The sequence below is a fragment of the Schistocerca nitens genome, chromosome 3, assembly GCF_023898315.1.
Source record: "Schistocerca nitens isolate TAMUIC-IGC-003100 chromosome 3, iqSchNite1.1, whole genome shotgun sequence".
Lineage (NCBI taxonomy): Eukaryota > Metazoa > Arthropoda > Insecta > Orthoptera > Acrididae > Schistocerca > Schistocerca nitens.
This window is the reverse complement of record NC_064616.1, coordinates 282,586,108-282,609,351: the sequence shown is the minus strand read 5'-3', so window position 1 is coordinate 282,609,351 and position 23,244 is coordinate 282,586,108. Positions and strand designations below refer to the sequence as shown.

The following is a 23,244-nucleotide window of genomic DNA, read 5'->3' as shown; positions in this document are numbered from 1 at the left end:
AACTCTTTCACTTATTTTCTCTGCATCTTTGTAAGAACTTTCTGGTGTACCTGCACCCCTTGAGTTTTACTAGATTCTATGTGCTCTAACAATTGTGACTAGGCACTAATGACCTCAGTAGTTGAGCGCCCTTAAACCCCAATAAAAAAAAAAGCCAGGGCCAAGTTATTAAATTACCTTATAAACTTCAGGCCCTCAGTAGACAAATAAGAAAGCTTTACACTCAGCATCACCTGATACATGATGAGTGGTGCAATGCTGCATAAAGTGTTCTGTATAATTATTCTCAGCCTCAAGTTTCAAATACCAGAAAGGGAGGTAGCAACATCTTAAAATTTTATTGTTGTTGGCCATGTTCATTGCTTTCTTTAGGACTGGACAAGTGTGCCACCATCAACTCCTGGGTTGTAGTGGACAATAGGTAGTAGTACATAAAGTTCCAGTTGGGCCATGTCTGCAAAATACACTCACAACAGCTTACAAAATTCATTAAAGTCTTCCTGGAAAGAAAATGGAACGGCAATTCTAGAATCTAATGTGCACAGTATGTTAAGTCTGAGTCACATAATGTTGCCACAAAAATCAAATAAAACATGCACTCTTATTGTAAAATGGAAAAAAAATGCAAATGAAAATGTCTGCTCAAACCCTTAATGTTGGGACTTTTCCTGTATTCAGTGTTGACCCATTTTTTTACTACATTTCCAGCTGCTGGTGAAACTTTGCAGTAATATAGACTTTTTCTCATCATTTGTGTTGAATCTTTCTTTTACGTCATCACCAGTGTTGGATGTTGTAGCTAAATGTTTCTGTTAATCTAACCCAACATCCACAGTAGCAGGAAGCAAACTCCCTACTATCATTTACACTGAGGTGACAGAAGTCTTGGACTAGCATTATGCATGCATACAGATTGTGATAGTATCACAGACACAAGGTATAACAGGGCAGTGTACTAGCAGAACCTTCATTTGAACTCAGGTGATTCATGTGGAAAGATTTCTGGTGTGATTATGGTCGCATTAACGGAATCAACAGACTTTGACTGTGGAATGGTTGTTGCAGCTAGACACGTGGGACATTCCATTTTGGAAATCATAATGGAATTCAGAGATACACAGTGTCAAGAGTGTGCTAAGAATACCAAATTTCAGGCTAATGCCTGACACCATATACAACCCAGTGGCTGACGTTTGCTTAATGACCAAGAGCAACAGCGATTGTGTAGAGTTGTCAGTGCTAAAAGACAAGCAGCAATGTGTGAAATAACCACAGAAATCAATGTGGATGTATGGTGATGTATTCATTTGGACAGTGCCATGGAACCTGGCATTAATGTGCTATGGCAACAGACAACTGAAGCAAGTGTCTGTGCTAACAGAACATGACCTGCAGCGCCTCTCCTGGGCTCGTGATGATATTGGTTGGATCCTAGATGACTGGAAAACCATGGCCTGGTCAGTGGAGTCCTGATTTCAGTTGGTAAGAGTGGATGGTGGTGTTAAAGTGCAGCATAGACCCCATGAAACCATGGACCCAAGTTGTCAATAAGGCACTGTGTGAGCTGGTAGTGGCACCATAATGGTGTGGGCTGTTTTTGTATGGAATTGACTGGGTCCTATTGTCCAAATAAACCAATCATTGACTGGAAATGGTTATTTTTGGCTGCTTCGAGACCATTTTCAGCCATTTATGGACTTCTTGTTCACAAACAATGACAGAATTTTTATGGATGACAATGCACCATGTGACCAGGCCACAATTTTTCACAGTTGATTTAAAGAACATCTGGACAGTTTGAGCGAATGATTTGGCCACCCAGATCACTCAACACAAATCCCATCAAACAATTATGTGACATAATTGAGAGGTCAATTCATTCACTAAATCATGCATTGGCACACTTTCACAATTATGGCCAGCTATAGAGGCAGCATGGCACAATATTTCTGCAGGGGACTTCTAATGATTTGTTGAGTTCCTGCCATGACTAGTTACTGCACTACACAAGGCAAAAGGAGGTCTGGCATGATATTAGGAGGTATCCCATGACTTTTGTCACGTCAGTGTACTATAAGGTAAGAGTATATGTATGCTTGTAAATATCTACACATATACATCCTCAGAACACATCATTAGATCACAAATGTGACAACACAATGTAAAACAGTAAGTATCATTTAGTTACACCATAATACACTGGTAGTACTTAACTTTTGTGGTAGTTTGATGTGTAGCACTTAACGTTCTGTACCTGATAAGAACTGTCTATCTAAAGTGTTCATTAGACTCTGCTGTGTCTGGCAGTTTATAATTAAGTCTTGATAATTGTTTGTAGCTGGGCTCGACACTTGGCAGTTGTGACTGGTGCAGGCTATGAGCTGCACTGACTAGGTGGACTGCACTTACTGTCCTGAACTGTCATAAGTCTAGAACTCAACATAATTGCTGGAACTGCAGAATTTCTGGATCTGATGGGATTCTTGCTGAGATGAAACCACTGGCAGAACTGGAAAAGCTTGAGAGGTGCAACTGTCAGAAAGGTCTCTGTCTGCACTCTACTTTGCAGAAGTGAAGTAGTCCCAGTTGCCAGTACTCTCTGTGGTTGCCGAAGGATGGATGTGACACATTGATGGGCTTGTGGTGGAAGCAGAATTTAGTCCTTTATCTGAAGGCTGCTGGCCAGAATGGGGAGTTGCTTTGTGTATAGTGCACCTGGATGGTGGCATCCACTTGTGTTATTGCTGTGTACCACTGGCTATTTACACAGCAAGTACCAAAGTGTTTTTGTTGTAATTAAAAGGTGTCACCTTCTTACATTCAGGAAACCATACAATGCATAAATAATAACTTAAAGCCAGGTATATGACTTGAGAATGGGGCATTACTTATAGGTATGATAGCCAAACAAGTTGAACCAAATGTAAAAAGTTAGTTACCCAGCTGCAGTGGAAATTCATTATCCCTTTAACTTGAGTAAAGGCATAGTCTCTTGTGATGATATTGTGAAAACTGTTACAAAGGAATTGCTGAAGGAATGGCCAGATAAAAGGTTAACTGATCTGAGAAATATCATGAACCAAGCCAAGGAGGCATTAAGAGCATCTCTCACTGATAAAAAGTTTAGTCATGTCTACCAAACTTCTTGTAGTTGTTTTAAGTGTCAATAATATGGCTTCACAACACTTGAATGTAGTAGACAGACAAGATGTGACAAAGAACCCTACTTTGTGGGAATCTTATGCTTACTCTGAGTTCTGTATCAATTTCTCCAGCAATTGTGCAGGAAATTTGGAGTCAGTACTGCTCTATGTTTCAGGAGAAAAAGGAGATTAAGATAACCAAGTAAGTGTCTTATACAAAAGTGAAGAAGATATGCAAATCCCCACAGCTGCTCATACTCGCTATACCCTTTGCCTCAGTGGGTAAGAAGCCTACTAACAAAGCTGATGTGTTAGCTCAAATAAAGGCCAAAAGAATAAGCATGAATGCATACTCCCGCAAATGTACTATAATGTAACAATCACCTCCACTTCAGTAGGAAGCAAACAGGTTGTGCAAAGTACTGTGACCATCAAGAAACAGTAAACTTCATCACAACAAAGAACTGTATAAAATCCAGCAAACAGTGGGCAATAATATGTTATACTGCTATCATCACCACTGAAAGACAAACATGAAATGAATCAATAGAAGTATAAAAGGATGGGTCAAACCTGTCACATTATCTGCCAGCTGTGTTCTCATGAGCCCAATGAGGAGTTGCCCACAGAAATAATGAAGTATGTCTGCTGTAGAAACCATACTATTCCTTTTCCTGACCCCTCAGCTGCCATATATTTGCAGTCTTTTCAGTAAGAAAAAAAGGCAGACACAGACAAAACTTCCCAATATAATGGCTCTTACAAGGCTCAATAACTAGTATCAGGCTGGGACCTATTTTCAAATCACCTTAACAAAGTCAAAAGTGGTATTTCCAAAAATGTAAAACTCATGTCAAAACAGTGCAAATGAACAAGTTACCACACATACAGCACATTTTACATTTTCATAAATGCCATGTTCAACCATTTTTGACTATGTTACAATGATTTGAAAATGGGTACTGGCCTGAAACTAGCAGTTGAGTGAAAAAAAAATTTGCAGATTTTGACTAGTTTTTTGATGTACTGATTAACAGAAGTTGCTGATCCACAGCTATTCCAGCATCCTGGAATTTCGTAAACCTAAATGGGTTTTGGATTCATGTGAAGAGACTAAAGGTACTACCATAGAGAAGGCTATTGACATTTGACCATTGGACAAACTCCCATATGGATAACATAGTAATAAGCATCCCTGGCGTAGAGACACAACTGAAAGATTTGAAAGCAAATAAGTCACCTGGTCTGTATGTAATCCTTGTTCGATTTTACAAAGAGTATGCTATGGCATTGGCCCCTTACCTAGCGTACCTTTATCGAGAATCTCTCACCCAGCACAAGATCACAAGCAACTGCAAAAAGTGCAAGTGACTCCTATATATAAGTATATATAAGAAGGGTACGGAAATGGTAAAGGGCAACAGGCAGATTTCATATTTCATATTTCTAGATTTCTGGAAAGCATTTGACATGGTACCCTATTGCAGGCTGTTAACAAAGCTATGAGCATAAGGAATAGGTTCAAAGGTACATGAGTGGCTTGAAGACTTTTTAAGTTATAGAGCCCAGTATGTGGCCCTCAATTATGAGTGTTCATCAGAGACAAGGATATTGTCAGGAGTTCCCCAGGGAAGTGTGATAGGACTGCTGTTGTTCCCTATATTCATAAATGATTTGGTGGACTGGGTGGGCAGCAATTTGTATTTGTTTGCTGATGATACTGTGGTGTACAGTAAGGTGCCAAAGTTGAGACACTGTAGGAGGACACGAGATGACTTAGACAAAATTTCTAGTTGGTATGGTGAATGGCATCCAGCTCTAAATGTAAAAAAATGTAAGTTGCTGCAGACAAGTAGGAAAAACAAACCTGTAATGTTTGGATACAGCATTAGTACTGTCCTTCTTGATGCAGACACATTGTTTAAATATCTGGGGATAACATTGCAAAGCAATATGAAATGGAATGAGCATGTGAGAATGGTCAGCTTTGGTTTATTGGGAGAATTTCAGGAAAATGTGGTTCATCTGTAATGAAGACTGCCATAGGACATTGGTGTGACCTATTCTTGAGTACTGCTTGAGTGTTTGGGATTTGTAACAGGTTGGATTAAAGGAAGAAATCAAAGCAATTCAGAGAGGTGGGCAGCTAGATTTGTTACTGGTACGTTTGAACAACACGTAAGTGTTATAGAGATGCTTCGGGAACTCAAATGGGAATCCCTGGAGGGAAGGTAATGTTCTTTTTTAGGAGCCCTATTGAGAAAGTTTAGAGAAATGGGATTTGAAGCTCACTGCCAAACAATTCTACTGTCACGAACATACATTATGTGTAATGGCCACAGAGATAAGAGATGAGAAATTACGGCTCATGTGGAGGCTTATAGAAAACTTTTTTCGCCTTGCTCTGTTTGTGAGTGGAACAGGAAAGGAAATGATTAGTAGTTCTATAAGGTGCCCTCTACCATGTGCCATACAGTGGAATACATAGAATCTATGTAGATTTGGATGTAGATTGTGCCTATTTTTCCAAGAGATTCATTTTAAAGAAACTGTTGGCTCTTGACAAAGAATCTACAAGCAGCATTAGCCATCGTCATCATCAAAAAAAATTTTTAATAAAATATGGCAAACCAGATAATTTCCTACCTCATAGGGCAAGGGAATTTTAATCCTCCATCTGAAACCAGGGAAAAACTCAAGATGTCTCAGCAGTTACAGAAGCTTCAGCTCAACAAACTGCGCAGGAAAAATGTTTGTGTGAAAGGTAAGCTGTTGCCTGGTTTTATGAAAAGTTGCTAATTTGAAAAAGAAGAAAAGCACTGCTCTTCCTCGTACACTATTCAACTGCTATTTTTTATCAAATAATTCAAATTAAACATATATGTAACTTTTTAGAGAACACTATCAACTGGGAAATTTAAAGCTTGTATATTGTGAACACTTGTGTTAACAAGATCCCTGAGTTGAAATAGTCTGATAAATTATAAAATGAGTCCCTAATAACTCTCTCCATCAGAGCAGGCCTCGGAAGGCCCAATGGTACCGACAGACCACCACGTCGTCCTCTGCCAATAGGCGTCATTGGGCATGGATATGGAGCAGCATGTGGCCAGCACTCTGCTCTCCCAGCCATTGTCAGATTTCGTGATTGGAGCTACTACTTCTCAGTCAAGGTACTCCTCAATTGGCCTAACAAGGGCTGAGTGCAACCCGCTTGCCAACAGCACTTGACAGACCCGGTTGGTCACTCACCCAAGTGCTAGCCAAGCCTGACAGTGCTTAAATTCGGTGATTTGATGGGAACTGCTGTTACCACTGTGGCAAGGTCATTGGCAGTCTGTAATAGCATAATCCTTTGATTTAGTATTGAGTTGTATTGTGGTTCTGAATTTCACAGTTCATCCTTAATTCATTCTTGTTGTTGTAGTAGTTGTTGTTGTTGTTGTTGTTGTGGTCTTCAGTCCTGAGACTGGTTTGATGCAGCTCTCCATGCTACTCTATCCTGTGCAAGCTTCTTCATCTCCCAATACCTACTGCAACCTGCATCCTTCTGAATCTGCTTAGTGTATTCATCTCTTGGTCTCCCTCTACGATTTTTACCCTCCACACTGCCCTCCAATACTAAGTTGGTGATCCCCTGATGCCTCGTAACATGTCCTACCAACCGATCCCTTCTTCTAGTCAAGTTGTGCCACAAGCTCCTCTTCTCCCCAGTTCTATTCAATACCTCCTCATTAGTTATGTGATCTACCCACCTAATATTCAGCATTCTTCTGCAGCACCACATTTTATCGTCCACGTTTCACTTCCATACATGGCTACACTCCATACAAATACTTTCAGAAACGACTTCCTGACATTTAAATCTATACTCGATGTTAACAAATTTCTCTTCTTCAGAAACGCTTTCCTTGCCATTGCCAGTCTACATTTTATATCCTCTCTACTTCGACCATCATCAGTTATTTTGCTCCCCAAATAGCAAAACTCCTTTACTACTTTAAGTGTCTCATTTCCTAATCTAATTCCCTCAACATTACCCGACTTAATTCGACTACATTCCATTATCCTCGTTTTGCTTTTGTTGATGTTCATCTTATATCCTCCTTTCAAGACACTGCCCATTCCATTCAACTGCTCTTCCAAGTCCTTTGCTGTCTCTGACACAATTACAATGTCACTGGCGAACCTCAAAGTTTTTATTTCTTCTCCTTGGATTTTAATACCTACTCCAAACTTTTCTTTTGTTTCCTTTATTGCTTGCTCAATATACAGATTGAATAACATCAGGGATAGGCTACAACCCTGTCTCACTCCCTTCCCAACCACTGCTTCCCTTTCATACCCCTCGACTCTTATAACTGCAATCTGCTTCATTCTTATTACTAAACAAAAATACCATCAGGAAAGAAAGGTAGTTATGGAGATTGCATGCAGCTGATAGCATATTAGATTGTTAAAAATGTTCAGTGCCACCCCATAACACTTTTACATCTGTTGTTCATCCAGCACAGAGCTCCAAAACGCATGTTGTAACATGATGTTAAACACAGTGTAATTTAATGCATATTCAGTAACTGTTTCACAAATTAAAATGCAGGCCGTTTTGTTCATGTAATAATTTTGATGAGGTAGAATCAGTGTAGTCTTCCATAATGGACTTTTGATGCACAGTTATTTTCACAGCAAATTTTATAACACCAGCATACTATATTTATAACTGCGTTTTAGCGTTGTTCTGTCAGTTGAGTTCTTCTCCATTGAGCAGTACCAAAGCCATAGGCAGTCTATCACTCTAAGGTAATCTCTTGATTCACTTAATCATCAAGTTCTTGTCAGCACACTGCCTCAAGAAGCAGATCACAATTATGGCCTTTTGTGACATACATGTGAAAAAATTCTTGTTCCATACAATTGGGTCATTTCTCTGTATTCCATCTTTTTAGTTTGTTTAGATTGGATCCTATTTCTATCAACCAATTCTTATCTAACTGATAATAATATAGTATCAGTTAGGCTTCTCAGTAACCTTCTGCCAACAAGTGTCTCATTTCTGATGATAGCACTATTAAAAGCCCAAACATTTATATTCATGGTGCATGAGTGGTTATCCACTTGTGATTGGCTTATTATATGGCATCAGAGGTTGGGCCACTTGTGAAAGCAGTCATGTCATATATCAGCAATTTCTGTACAATACGAGCGAGGTGGCGCAGTGGTTAGACACTGGACTCGCATTCGGCAGGACGGCGGTTCAATCCCGCGTCCGGCCATCCTGATTTAGGTTTTCCGTGATTTCCCTAAATCACTCTAGGCAAATGCCAGGATGGTTCCTCTGAAAGGGCATGGCCAACTTCCTTCCCTAATCTGATGAGACTGATGACCATGCTGTCTGGTCTCCTTCCCCAAACAACCAACCAACCATCTGTACAATATTTTATGTGGACGTGACCACTAACTAGCTGTCAACTCAAACAAATGACCACCACAAAGATGAGATACTGGCAGAAGTAAAGCTGTGAGTACCGGGCGTGAGTCGTGCTTCGGTAGCTCAGATGGTAGAGCACTTGCCTGCGAAAGGCGAAGGTCCCCAAGTTCGACTCTCGGTCGGGCACACAGTTTTAATCTGCCAGGAAGTTTCATATCAGCGCACACTCCGCTGCAGAGTGAAAATCTCATTCTGGACTACCACAAAGTTGGCCACCCATGCTGCTGAGCATGACATTCTCAGTTTAAATGGCTGCTTCACAGCCTGTGACATTTGGGTAGCCTATTTTGGATTCCCCATATGTTTCGCTCTATTGAACTATTTTTCTACAATGGGAGTTGAAATGGGGTTGATTGGGAACAAAATCAGCTGCAACTAAAGTGGGCATGGACTTTGTATTTACTTGTAAGCTAAAAAAAAAAAAAAAAAAAAAAAAAAAAAGAGCTACTCTAAGGGCATAAGTTAACGATATGAATATCACATATTTCAGTCATTTGCAGCAGTGTTCAATTTAATTGAACAAAAATTAAATACATATTTCCTTCCTTAGGTTTTACAAACCTTCTGATGTCAGAAGAATTTGAAATATTCAGGCCAGATCACAAAGTCGTTTATCAAGATATGTCTCAACCGTTGAATCACTACTACATTGCATCATCCCATAACACGTAAGTACAGTCTTATAAAAGTACTAGTAACCTTCTTTCTACTTTCTCAATTGCATCACTTTCCTTGAGTTAGATTGCTCAATAATGACGCAATGAAAATAAAACCCATTTAAAATGATCTTACTTAGGTGGATAATTTGCCTGGTTAAAAATAAATGCTTTCTTTCAGATATCTCACAGGAGGGCAGCTAAGAGGGGACAGCAGTGTAGAGGGATACATCAGCGCTCTGAAAAAAGATTGTCGCTGTGTCGAATGTAAGTAATACTGAACATCATAAAGAACTTCAGTCAAATTAGCCATTTCCGTTTCACTGGAAAAGTTTTATGTTTGGCACCTCTGATACCAAGAGAATTGAAACTATGTTTCATAATGTTTTCATAACATTTGCATTAAAGCAGGCTAAATGTGAATTTGGAAGTCTTCAGGCTTTTTTGCCTGTTGCAGGTGATGATAAAATCTTCTGACATATTGCTCTTCAAACTTCTTCACTGTTCAGTAGTTCTTTCTCTGTGCTTGGATGTTCTTCAGGATTCCACTGGCTGAACATTTTCAAATGACAGTGTCGCATCCACTTAGAAAAGGCCATTTTCCTGCACTTTTTCTGAGAAGTGGAGTCATTGGACAAACATCTTCTGGCTGCTATTTGTGGACCATCATCATTGGGTACATACTAAAAGCAGATGGAGAGGGTGAATCCAAAATTTTATTATTGATGTGCTGCCTTAGTCGTTTCCTGGTACCTATTTATGTCCCCACTCACCATGGCTGGGTGTTTACTTCTTTAATAGTGGGTAGCCAGAAAGACAGAAGCCTTTAATCATCACCTCTATTGAAATTGTATTCATTCTTTGTTATTTTGACTGCTTCATGAGCTTTCCTTCTAAAATTGTTTCTTGCACAAGGACCCATAAACTAATATAAACTCCTCCTTACTAGGCCATGGAGGCCCAACAGTGCTGACGGGCCGCCATGTCATCCTCAGCCCTTAAGCGTCTCTGGATGCGGATATGGAGGGGCATGTGATCAGTACACCGCTCTCCTGGCCGTGTGTCAGTTTCTGAGACCGGAGCTGCTACTTCTCAATCAAGTATCTCCTCAGTTTGCCTCACAAGGGCTGAGTGTGCCCCACTTGCCAACAGCGCTCGGCAGACTGGATGGTCACCCATCCAAGTCCTAGCCCAGCCTGACAGCGCTTAACTATGGTGATATGATGGGAACCAGTGTTACCACTGCGGCAAGGCCATTGGCCACAAGGACCCATACGTTCTTAAAATTCATAACCTGGTCACGTTTTGCTTAGCACTCTGCTACTGTTGATTTTACCATTTGCCCTAAATGTATGTGGTATTCGTGTTCTTTAATGCATTCATTTACTGATGTAAATGCATAGGCTTCAGTGACAGGTGTCAATAGCATTAAAAGCATTCTATGTATATTGAAGTGTCACCTTACACAATATTTAAAATACTAAAATGTACCAATGTTTTGGTGACATTTCCTCAGAGAAAAACTGATTATCTTGGTTTCGGGACCACCAATATTTTGCATCCTGACAGTGTCACTAGGCCACCGATATCATATTTAGTAGATTTTATTAGTCTTAAAATAACATTGATGTGTATAAGGAGAGGGGGTGGGAATATGTGGATGACTGTGGGTTGCACAGCATACTGGAAGTTGGTAGCCCTTTACAAATTTGCAGTAAACTTCTGGGGGCTGTGTTCACCTGCTGTTAGTAGGGGAAAGGTGACACTAGTTGTGCATATGCTGTCATACTGGGAGTGCTAATAGCCAGAACACTGGTAGGGTATAGCTGTTTTCCCTGTTCATGTTGTCAGGCTGCTTCAGGGTTTTGATTGCCTCTCTTACATTTTGTGTGCACAGCCACAGCTGTATTGCCAGTACTCGTGCTTCTCAAAACTCCATAGCGTGCCCGCAACTGCGTTTGTGCATCATTAGTGCCAATATCCTTAGTGGACCATACCAAATCCTTATTGTTTTATTGCGAAGGACTTAGGTGTTTGGCAGATCCATCAAATCTTGTTTGATATTGTATTTATCACTGATGCAGTGGCCTCAAATGGTCAATGTGAGTTGAATGGAACATTTCCAAACATGATGATTATGAGATTTGGTGTGTAGGTACATGTTGGTGTGTGTAGTTTTCCTGTAACCTAGTTTACCATTTTGTCACTCGCAGTTCTGTAAACCTCCATATCAAGAACAGAACCATGCTGTTACTTTCTCATTCTAATGTGAACTGGGTGGTGTTATATAGGGTGTTAATACACTGATACAAATTTTGCTGCTCTGCTTCTAAATGCACCCCAATGACGAATGTGTCATCCATGTATCACAGCCAACAGCAGCAATTGCTTGGAGTTTAAGAAAGTTTGCATAAAGCTGTTCAACGCTATCAGAGAAAGGGGAAGCCCATTGCCACTCCGTCCATTTTTTTCATAATATTTACCATGCCAGGTGAAATAAGTTGTTGATAAACATAACTACACAGATTTTTCTTTCTATTTCTCAAAAGGTTCCAGCTTTTGTATATGGTTGTAAACTACTTGCCCGTATAGGTCATTGATATAAATGTGTAGGCTTCCTTGGCTGGTGTCAATCTCATTAAAAGTATTCTGAGGAAATCCATTTCAACTCAACCAAAGTGTCAGTACACTTTAGTACCTTAAGTATTTTATAAGGCAACATTGCAGTATATATTGGGGTTTGCACAGCTGAATAAGTATTAAGGAGAAAAGAGACATCTTACTAATAACTATATTTGCACATTCAAGAACAAAATAAGATTATAGTGATCACAACACAAGAATCAGCGCACACAAAGAGTGTTAGGCAATGCCAAAGAGGTCAAAGAGGTCTAATTTTACACAGTGCACTTTGCTCCGTCACACACGAAATATATTGTTCACACAATTCCAACACCCCTCCTTGAACTTATATTTTGTGTGTTGCTTCCACAAGATAAACCAAATAGTCCCACAATCTTCTCAAACTTCTCCCTTTCCAAGGGTTTGGTCAGAAGGTCAGCTAACATGTCTTCTGTACGTAGATGGTCCACGGCAATGTTCTGTCGTTCTACGTGGTCCCAAATGAAATGGTGCCGTATATCAATATGCTTTGTCCTAGCACTAGTAACATCATTTTTAGCTAGGTTTATGGCTCCCTTATTGTCACAGAAGATGGTTGTAGGTTCTTCAATTAAATTGGGTTCTATTTCACTTATTAATGTTCGTAGCCATAATGCTTCCTGTGTGGTGTAGGATAGTGCCATATACTCGGCCTCTACAGTGCTCAATGCAACAGTTTTTTGTTTTTGACAGGACCATGATGTGAGGCCCCCCATTAATTTAAAACAGCAGCCAGTGGTGGAGTATCTGTCTCCCAATTCACTCCCCCAGTCCGCATCGCTATATCCTCTAGTTTTGTGTTACCATCTCTATGGTATTTTAGCTCATAGTTTGAGGTTCCTCTTAGGTATCGGAATATCCTCTTTACAGCTTTCCAGTGCTTTTCCTTTGGGTCTCTGCAATATCTGCTCACTGCATTGGTGGCAAAAGCAATGTCGGGTCGTGATGTTTGAGACAAATATAACAGACTCCCTGCTGCTTCTAAATAAGGAACATTCTTGTCACATTCCACATCAGTCTCATTTACACTTAACTTCACTCCTGCTTCCATTGGAGTACTTATGGGTTTGCAATCACTCATGCCAAATTTCTTTAATATTTTTTCCGTGTATGATGATTTACTTATGCTCAATTCTTGTCTTTCTTCATCCTTAGTAATTTGCATACCTAAATAATGTTTAACTTCTCCCAAATCATGCACCTTAAACTTGGTTTGCAGCTGTTTCTTGAAAATTCTCATTTGGCCTTCACTTTCAGTCAGGATAAAGAAATCGTCCACCCATATCGCCATTATTATTATTTCTTCTTTTCTCCCTTTACTCCCTTTATAGTAAATGCTGGGATCTGCCTTGGATTGCTTCATATTCATATTTATTAGAGTTTCATGTAGATATCGATTCCAGCAGCGTCCACTTTGTTTAAGTCCATAAATACTTTTTCTCAAACGCCAAATCTTTTTACTTTCTGACCTGGTTTTTATGGCTTCCCTTGGTGGAATGACATATATCTCCTCCTCCAATTTCCCATTTAAATATGCCGTTTTAACATCCATATGATGAATTATTAAATTTCGTTTTACTGCCAAGGCTAAAAGATATCTCAATGATGCATACTTGACTACAGGTGAAAAAGTTTCTTTGTAATCTACCCCTTGTTTTTGTGAATATCCTTTTACCACAAGTCTTGCTTTGTATTTTGGTGATGAGCTTTCAGGGTTCTTCAGATTGAATACCCATCTTGCCTGCAGTGGTTTCTTATCTCCTGGCATATCTACCCATTCAAAGGTTTCGTTTTGATATAAAGATTCTAATTCTCTCTTCATCGCTTCTTTCCATTCTTGAGAGTTTGGGCCACTCATTGCTTCTTCTGCTGTTCTTGGCTCATCATTAAAAGACTGTGCTGTATACATCTCAAAATCCGGATATTCCTTTGGTTTTGGTACACGGAAAGAACGCCTTACATTGGTTTCTTCATGTTTTTCATCTTCTAACTCATTGTCATCATAAATTGCTTCCATTTGTCCTTGGCTGTCGTCTTCCTCTTCTTCACTTCCTATTTCCTCACACAAGGTTTCACCTTCTGAACTAGGTGCAGTTGACTTAGTGGTTTTGCTCTCTTCTGAGTCCTTTCTATTTTCAAAGAATATTACATCTCTACTTGTGACAATCTTTTTAGTCAATGGATCCATTAATCGGTAGCCCTTTGAATTTTCACAATAGCCTACAAAAATATACTTTTTAGCTTTCGGATCCCACTTTCCTCTTAGCTGTTTTGGAATATGTGCCATTGCATCACACCCAAAAACCCTTATATTGCTTAGATCAGGTTTCTTTCCTACCCATATTTCATAAGGGGTTCTACTCTTTAATGCTTTTGTAGGTGATCTATTGTTCAAATATACAGCTGTTGACACTGCCTCTGCCCAAAAATCTTTGGATAATTCAGCGTCAGTCATCATGCTCCTTGCTTTCTCAACAATGGTCCTATTAGCCCTCTCAGCAACCCCATTTTGAGATGGGCTGTACCTTACGGTAGTTTGATGCCTGATTCCCTTTTCTGTCAGAGGTTTCTTCAATTTCTGGTTAATATATTCTCTCCCATTATCAGACCTGATGATCTTGATCTTCTTTCCTGTCCATCTTTCAACCATATTGCAATATTCCTCAAAGATATCACTCACTTGGTCTTTAGAACTAAGAAAATAAACATGAGTATATCGTGAGTAATCATCAATAAACGTAAGAAAATAATTATTTCCACCTATAGATTCACACTCCATCGGACCACATACATCTGTGTGGATTAACTGGAAGACTTCTGTGGATTTACTCTTACTAGTCTTGAAGGGTAACCTTGCTTGTTTTCCCTTTATACATGTCTCACAAGGATCCTTGGACACACTAAAATTCTGTATTCCCTTTACCATATCCTTTATTATAGACATACTCTTTCTATTTTGATGTCCAAGCCTCCGGTGCCATAAAAAACCTTCTGCTGAATATACTGAATCACTAACATTTTTATGTTTACTGTCAATGATATCCAACTTAAAAATACCCCTTTCGTTACTTGCTGTAGCTATAACTTCACCACTTTCACTGATTACTCTTGCACCCTGCATGTCAAAGGTGACTGTATTTGCTTTCTTAACAATTTACCCTACAGACAGCAGGTTAGTTGCCACATTTTTCACATAATGAACATTGTGTGCTGTAACCATATCTGATTCACCATTTACACTTACATGTAGATCTAGTTTCCCAGCCAGGTGACACTGGAGTTTGTTGCCATCAACAGTAGATATTCCCATATGAGTCTTATCTTTGATGTCATAAAGAAGTGATTTATCTTTAACAATATGCACAGATGCACCTGAGTCTAAAATCCATTCCATATCACGGTTGCTCATCCCACCAAAAGAATAAAAATATGAGAGTGCTTTACCTTTGTTATTGGTCCTTCTCTCTGGGCTATCAGTAACATACCTCCTTCGTTGAGTGTCTGATCCTGGGCTTACTTTTTCTTTGCACTGAGACGCCATATGTCCCATCTTCTGACATTTATAGCACCTCACCGGTTTCTTCTTTTTGTTTTTTGAGTAGAGAGCAGACGCACCTTCCTTCTCCAATGTACAATAGCTTGGAGCACTCCTTATGTCCTGCAGGATTTTCACCTGAACACTGTCGCCTGTGACTGGTATACCCGAGCTTTCAAGTCCCATAATCATAGGTGCATACCTTTCGGGCAGTCCTGCCAAAAGCAATGTTCCTATCCATTCTTCAGCTATCTCGAATCCGATGTTTCTCAGTCGGTTCGACGTGGTTAATATTTTGTTAATGTATTCGTCTACACTCTTACATTTGTCCAGACGAGTGGTAATTAACTCGCGTAATAATTCTACTTTTCTCGTAAGACCACCATCCTCGAATGCACTTCGTAAATTGTCCCAGACTTCTTTCGCTGTAGCAGCTTTTTCAACGTGAACATAATTCACCGAATCAATCAGCAATATCAATTTTGATTTTGCTTTCCTATCCTTACTTGAATAATTCTGATCTGTGGATTTCATTGTCCCATCTACCACGTCCCATAGGTCGTCTAAACGTAAATACGCTTCTACTGCGAACTTCCAGGTTGCATAGTTTTCGCGACCTATAAGTCTTTCAATCTGTGGAATTTGTGCCGCACTCATTCTTAACGGTAACTTGCTTTTTATTGCCGTAAAGAACACCGAAAAATAATGTGGAAAAAAATTGCGATCGTCTTGTAAGGATCACTCGCACTTCACGTAAATTGGAACTTTTCCAATACTTTCTCCTTACTATTTTGTTGATATACTTATTCCAAATGCACGCTGGGCCCATAACCTATTGGGGTTTGCACAGCTGAATAAGTATTAAGGAGAAAAGAGACATCTTACTAATAACTATATTTGCACATTCAAGAACAAAACAAGATTACAGCGATCACAACACAAGAATCAGCACACACAAAGAGTGTTAGGCAATGCCAAAGAGGTCAAAGAGGTCTAATTTTACACAGTGCACTTTGCTCCATCACACACGAAATATATTGTTCACACAATTCCAACAGTATACCCAGTATGGTTTTAATGAGACTGATGCTGACCATGGAAGCCTACACATTTATGTCAGTGACCTGTATGGGCAGATCATTTACAACCATATGCAAAATCTGGGACTTTGGTGGAAAGAGAAGGAAAGCTGCTTCATGATTTTGCATTTCTCAAGAGGTGCCAGAACAACCACGTTGTCCCAAAATTCCTCAAGATTTGGCCCCAGTGGGATACCATGAAAGCAAAAATCATTTACAAATGGGCTGTCTATGCTTAGTGGAGGAAAAGGATCCAAAACTCCACAGCATTGTGGGCACCAACAATAGAGTACTGCTCCAGAAGCATCTGTGGCTATTGTCAAACCTGTCAGTGACAAACTGGAGCAAAATCAATGATATAACATACGGACAAGCCTGCACAGAAAAATAATCGTTCTGTAACTGCCAGGAGAGGAAATTTGAGGTACTAACAAGAATGACACATAGGAAGCAAGATACATGCTGGATGCATCTTGAACTGTCGTAAACCTGTCATCATGCCTTAATCGAGGCAGTGATGTCAGTACTGTCCAAGGAGCTAAAGTTTATAATGACACCTGCAAGGATTTCTATGGAAGAAATTATTCAGTATGTCAAATCAGCATTCCAATAGGTCTCACATGTTGTAGCCAAAAAGGTCATAAAAGATACTCAGAACCCTAAAAAGAGTAAAACCACACTAATGTAACATCTCTCAGGAAGAAAGAGCCACCATAGAAGGATTTAGAGGAATGGAGATCATGGTTCTCCAAGTGCATAAAGACAAAGCCACAGTTGCAATGGAAAGGATGCAATATGCATCAAAAATGGTGGAATTGTTGAGTTATCCCACCTACAAGGACCATGGCAGTGATGCAACAGCAAAGATTGTTACTGAGATGTGAGTCTTAATCTGAGACTCCAGAATTAATCATGACACAGCCAGGGGACTCATCACCAAATCACAATAACACCAAGAATTTATGGAGTAGCTAAGATCCATTAGGAGAGGTGCCGCTCTCTCCCCCTCCCCCCCCCCCTTTCCCATCTGAGGCTTATTGTTAATTTTGACACATCTACTTACAATCTAGCAAAGTATCTGGCTATAAACCTGCAATTCCTTATGGAACATCCAGAATCATATGTGAAGGATTTGACTCACTCCATTCAACTTATATCAGAGTAGCATGTACAGCAAACTGATATACTTAATCAAACAATGGAAAAACTGATATATTTGTTGGCTTTTGCATAATGTGTCTCTTCACCAATATTCCAAGAGAAGAGACAATCAGCATCACTGAGGAATGAACACCACCTGATATCTGTGATCTGGTGCTGTTTTGTTTGTCACCAACCTATTTCACCTGGCATGGTAGACATTATGAACAAATGGACAGAGTGGCAATGAGATCCCACTCTCTCTGAGACCAGAAAACATCTTTATGCAAGCATCTGTGTAAACTGCCTTAAGCTCCACACAATTCCACTCTTGCCATTGGCTGCAATATGTAGACTAAACATTTGTCATCTTGACTCATGGAGGAGCAGAGCTGCATAAATTCCATCAGCGTGTTAACAGTCTGCATAAGAACATGCAGTTCACACTAGAACAAGAAAGTGATTGAGCATTTCCTTTCCTGGGTGTGGAGGTTTATGGAACTCCCACTGGCAAAATGGCAAACTGTGTCACAAGGTCTGCCAGGAACCTAACACACATCAACTGGTAGCTACATGCTGAACACCATTATCATCAGGTTCAGAAGTGTGCCATCCTACATGTGCTGACTGCTCGATCTGACTGCATTGGTGACAAAATCAATATCAAACAAGAATTGATGGAGCTGTGTGACACCTCCTGATCCAGTGGATATGACAATAAAGCAAAATGAAGAGCTACTAAATTCAGTAGGATGTCAGATATAGAAAATGAAAGAACAGCTCCCAGTGGTATTCTTATTTTACATTAAGTGTCTCACTCATTGAGTAGCCCGGGTGCATAACCAAGAATGCATAAAAAGTCTTCTGAGGTGGCCAGAGGATCCAGTGTTCAGTAGAGTCTACTAAGAACACAGTAAAAGTGTGAGTGTGGTGCTGCCTACACTGGGGAAACTGGAAGGCCTGATAGCAAATGCATAGCAGGGGGCAAAACAATGGATCAGCACTAGCAGTGAACCATCAAGACTGTGGGCAGACTATAAAGTTTCAAGACACCCAAGTACTGGCAAGACAGCCATGAATGTGCACACAAAAAATGAGAGAGGCAATCAAAACCCTGAAGCAGCCTGACACACCAACAGTGAAGGCAGCTACAGGCTCCCACCATCCTAGCTGCTAGTAATCCCAGTACGATGGGCCAGTTGTGATTGCAGGCCAGCGAGTTTACCAAAGACAGCCACAACCAGCTTAACAAACTGCATATGCACAACTGGTGTTGTCTTTCTACTACCAACAGCATGAAAACGCAACCCCCAGAAGTTTGTTGCAGTTTTGTAGTGGGCTACCAATTGCCAGCAAGTCATGCAGCTCGCAAATAGTTGGCCATACATCATCTCCCTCTCTCTTTATACTGTCCAATATTATTTTAGGCCCAATACAATCTACTAAATGTGACATCGATGGTCTATTGAAAGTGATAATACGGATGCACTTACACCCTGGATCATCAATCTTTCCTCTGAGGAAGGCCACTGCAACTTGGCTAAAAACATTGGTACATTTTAGTACTTTAAGTGTTTTTTAAGACAATATGGCAGTATATCCGGATGCTTTTAGTGTCCTTGCTGTTTTGACAATATACAGCTTTCCACAAACACACGTCATTTCATGTACTCCCACATTTTGGAGGCAGTCAGGCATGTTCATTCTATGTCAGAGGAAGCCCTTTGTCTTGTGTATTTACATATATAGTGTTATTATGCAACTTAAACCATTCTTCCAAAGGGTTATGACTATGGAGTTGGTCACTCTAGACACAACAGCCTTATTTATGGAAGTTCATCATAATTATTGAACATCATTGTTTCCCTGAGGAAACATTGATCACAAGCTCTTACTATCACTGATGTGGAATGTGTGCAAGGACAGAATCTTCATAGCAGCTTGCACTTTGGATAGTTGGTGGTATAAAGGAGAGTCAATATATTGGTTTTTGCTTATAGGTTTCCTGTTACCTCTGTGCCCTAGAACATTTTCAAGCCTTCTGTAGATGCACACATCTAAATACAAGAGGCTGACCTCACTCTCCTCCTCCATGGTGACACTGATTTTTGAATGAATGTTGTTCAGAAAATCAAGGAATTTATGTAGCTCTTTCCTGTTGTGTGACCAACAACAAACATGTCACGCAGAGCCAGGAAAATGTTATTCTTTGAGGTGCATTGTAATTCTGTCAGAGATGGCAAAGCACCTGGAAGAGCAGTTACATGAAATGGATAGTTTCTTGAAAAGAGATTATAAAACGAACATAAACAAAAGTAAAACATAGGTAATGGAATTTAGTTGAATTAAATCAAGTGATGCTGAAGGGATTAGATTAGGAAATAAGACACTAAAAGTAGTAGCAAAATAAATGACGATGGCTGAAGTAGAGAGCATATAAAATGCAGACTGGTAATAGCAAGGAAAACATATCAAGAGGAATTTGATAACGTGCAATATAAGTTTAAGTGTTATGAAGTATTTTCTGAAGGTATCTTTCTGGAGTGCACAAGTGAAACATGAGCGGTAAGCAGTACAGACAAGAAGAGAATAGAAGCTTCTGAAATGTGGTACTATAAAAGAATGCTGAAAATCATATAAGTAGATTGAATAACTAATGACGAGGTGCTGAACTGAATTGGGGACAAAAGAAATGTATGGCACATCTCCACAAAAGGAGGGGGGTGGGGGGCAGATCAGCTGATAGAACACATCCTGAGGCATCAAAGAATAGTCAGTTAAGACCTGTTCTCAATGTTCCCTTAGCTTCTTCACAGAGGTTTACTACCATATGTTTTGGGTCAAAAATTATGTTTTTCCTGTGCACTTCAGTTGCTAATTTCTTGTATGATTCTTTCTGCTTCAGGGTATTGATAACTGATACCATTGCAGCTTGATTAAACTTCATCCTGTTGACTGTGTCCCAGTCATAATGTGAGAGAGATTCTGTCAGTGAAAAATGTAACTTAATTAGGACAGGCCTGACGTAATTTAAGACTCTGCATATTTGTTGAATTCTTTCACAGAGATGTGCTTGGCTAATCCTTTTGTTAATCCTCATATCATTCATTGTTTGCATATGATGTCCAATTCATATAAATTTAGGAATAATGCCATTGTCAAAACCCCAAGAAAGGAAAGTCGGATCACAAAGTAATTTATCTCTTTTCTTGTACAGATTCTCCAGTCTTCTGTGGGATGCATAAACCGATAAAAGCATTTCATATAAGTCTGCAGGCTTCTGTGGTCATTGTCATTGATGATTGTTATAACGTCAAGTTCAACAAATATATTTCAGAACAACACAACACATATAAGTCACAGAGTAAGTTGACAAGCAAGACATGTGTACACATTAGCATTCGAATGAGCATTTGAGTCCCAGTCTAGCGGCCGCTGCTCGGCTGGCCGCTTGGGTGGCGCAGCTGCTGCATGGCTGGCAGACAGCGCCACACGTAGAAGACGCACGTAATTGCGCGGCGGCGCTTTGAATCATCGGCGAGTCACAACACTTTTCCCCCTTTTGAAATTGTTGCACTGGTCTTGATGGAGGTGTCCTGGAGATGGCTAACATCCATAGGCGTTGTTTGACTAGCCGTAAAGTCTCGAGGAGGAGGCTTCCCGTACAGACGGAAGTGTCCCCGATGATAACGGGTCAAGATGACAGGAGACGTAGGGGTCGAATCTGCTGGGGCCCCCTGCACCAATCTGCCCGTTGCGGCAAGTCCAGCTGATATGACAGGAGACATGGGTGATGTGTCGGCGTCCTTTGGAGGAGGAGGCGAGTAGATTTGCTCTGACAGAGGATGGTAATCCGGTTCCTGCATGGGCACGTCTCATGGTGGCGTCCGTTCTTGTGCTGGCATCGCGATGACGGTGAGAGGGCTGCGTTGTGAGTATTGAGAGATGCCAAGATCCCGAGCGTCAGGTAGGGCCAAAAGTGGTGTAGCGGCATTCGGAACAGGCATTGCTGGCACAGAAGTCCGAAGCTGGTCCGAATGATGCACTGCAACACCCGTGTCCGCCTGGATTTCATACAGGCATCTGCCACGGTGTCTTAAGATGCGGCCCGGGCTCCATTTTGGCCGCCTGCCATATCCCCGTACCCAGATGAGGTCGTCGGCGGTGAACCAGCCAAGGGAAGGCACCCGCGGCTGTGAGGTGGGAGGCCATGTAAGAGCTCAGCCGGGCTGTGGTCGTCCATGGGGGTGAAATGGTAAAAGACACCAGAAACTGGAGAAGCGCATCAGCAGAAGTCAGAAGTTTCTGCATCTGAGCCTTAAATGTGCAAACCAGTCGTTCAGCCTCACCGTTGGATTGTGGATGGAACGGCGGGGCCGTGACATGCATAACGCCGTGACGAGCACAAAAATCCGCAAATTCGGAAGAGGCAAATTGCGGACCATTATCAGTAACAAGAGTAGAGGGGAGGCCTTCCAAAGAAAAAATGTGGGCGAGAGCACTGGTGGTTGCCGCGGCGGTAGGCGATGTGCAACGGACAATGAAAGGAAGGTTAGAGTAGGCGTCTATTACAAGGAGCCAATAAGTACCTAAAAAGGGTCCCGCAAAGTCAGCATGAATGCACTCCCAGGGCTTCTCAGGCGAAGGCCACGGTGACAAAGATGACTTCGGGGCAGCGGCCTGTGATGCACAAGGGCCGCAGGCAGCGACCACGTGTGCTATTTCAGAGTCGATGCCAGGCCAGTACACATGACGGCGCGCCAGAGATTTTGTGCGAGACACACCCCAGTGCCCTTGGTGAAGGAGGCACAATACCGAAGCACGCAAAGATGCAGGTACCACGACACGCGGTGAAGCATTGTCAGTGGAGAGGAGGATAACACCATCCCTAGCCGTGAGGCAGTAGCGCAAAGCGTAGTAGTTCCGCAACGGATCAGAAGTCTTAGTGGACGGGCGATCTGGCCAACCCAACCCTTCTGAATACAGCGTAAAACCCGGGAGAAGGTAGGTTCAGAACTCGTAACAGCCGCCAGCCAGTCCCCAGTGATGGGGAACCCGTCCACAACCCACTGCTCGGCAACATCCAGGTGGATTTTTTATTTCTTATTTTATTTTTTTTATTTATTTTTTAATGCCTATACCAGTTTCTTTAGCGTTTCAGTGTAGATAAATTACTCCTTCACTATCATGAGACAGATTTTTCTTTTCTTTTTCAGTGTTTGAATGAGATCCAAGTGTGTCATCAAACACTTCATCATTCATTATCGCACTATTAAGGCCTTCACCTGATTGCATCCTCTTCAAAAAACTACTGACACTTTCAACTAGATTCGCAGCACTCTGCAGACTTACAGTAACTCTTTTTAGAGCTTTGTTGACCTTATTTATTCAAAACATAATTTCATATCAGATCATTGTACAACAAAGAAATATGAATTCTTTTAGAATTGTTGCAATGCCAGTGGCACTGTTTCCTCCAAAAGCATAAACTTTGTGTTATAACGTCAGTAACAAATTGACACTTTCGACTGAGGCCGTGAAG

The 23,244-nt window shown here is 40.8% G+C and overlaps 1 protein-coding gene across 1 annotated transcript in view; it reads left to right on the top strand.

Annotated features, from left to right (window-relative positions):
- LOC126248248 (1-phosphatidylinositol 4,5-bisphosphate phosphodiesterase eta-2-like) overlaps positions 1-23,244 on the top strand; it is a 551,756-nt gene that overhangs the window by 438,050 nt on the left and 90,462 nt on the right. The window contains exons 7-8 of the mRNA XM_049949098.1: positions 9,182-9,299; positions 9,469-9,554. Coding sequence (XP_049805055.1) covers positions 9,182-9,299; positions 9,469-9,554 — 204 coding nt within the window. The remainder of the gene's footprint in view (positions 1-9,181; positions 9,300-9,468; positions 9,555-23,244) is intronic.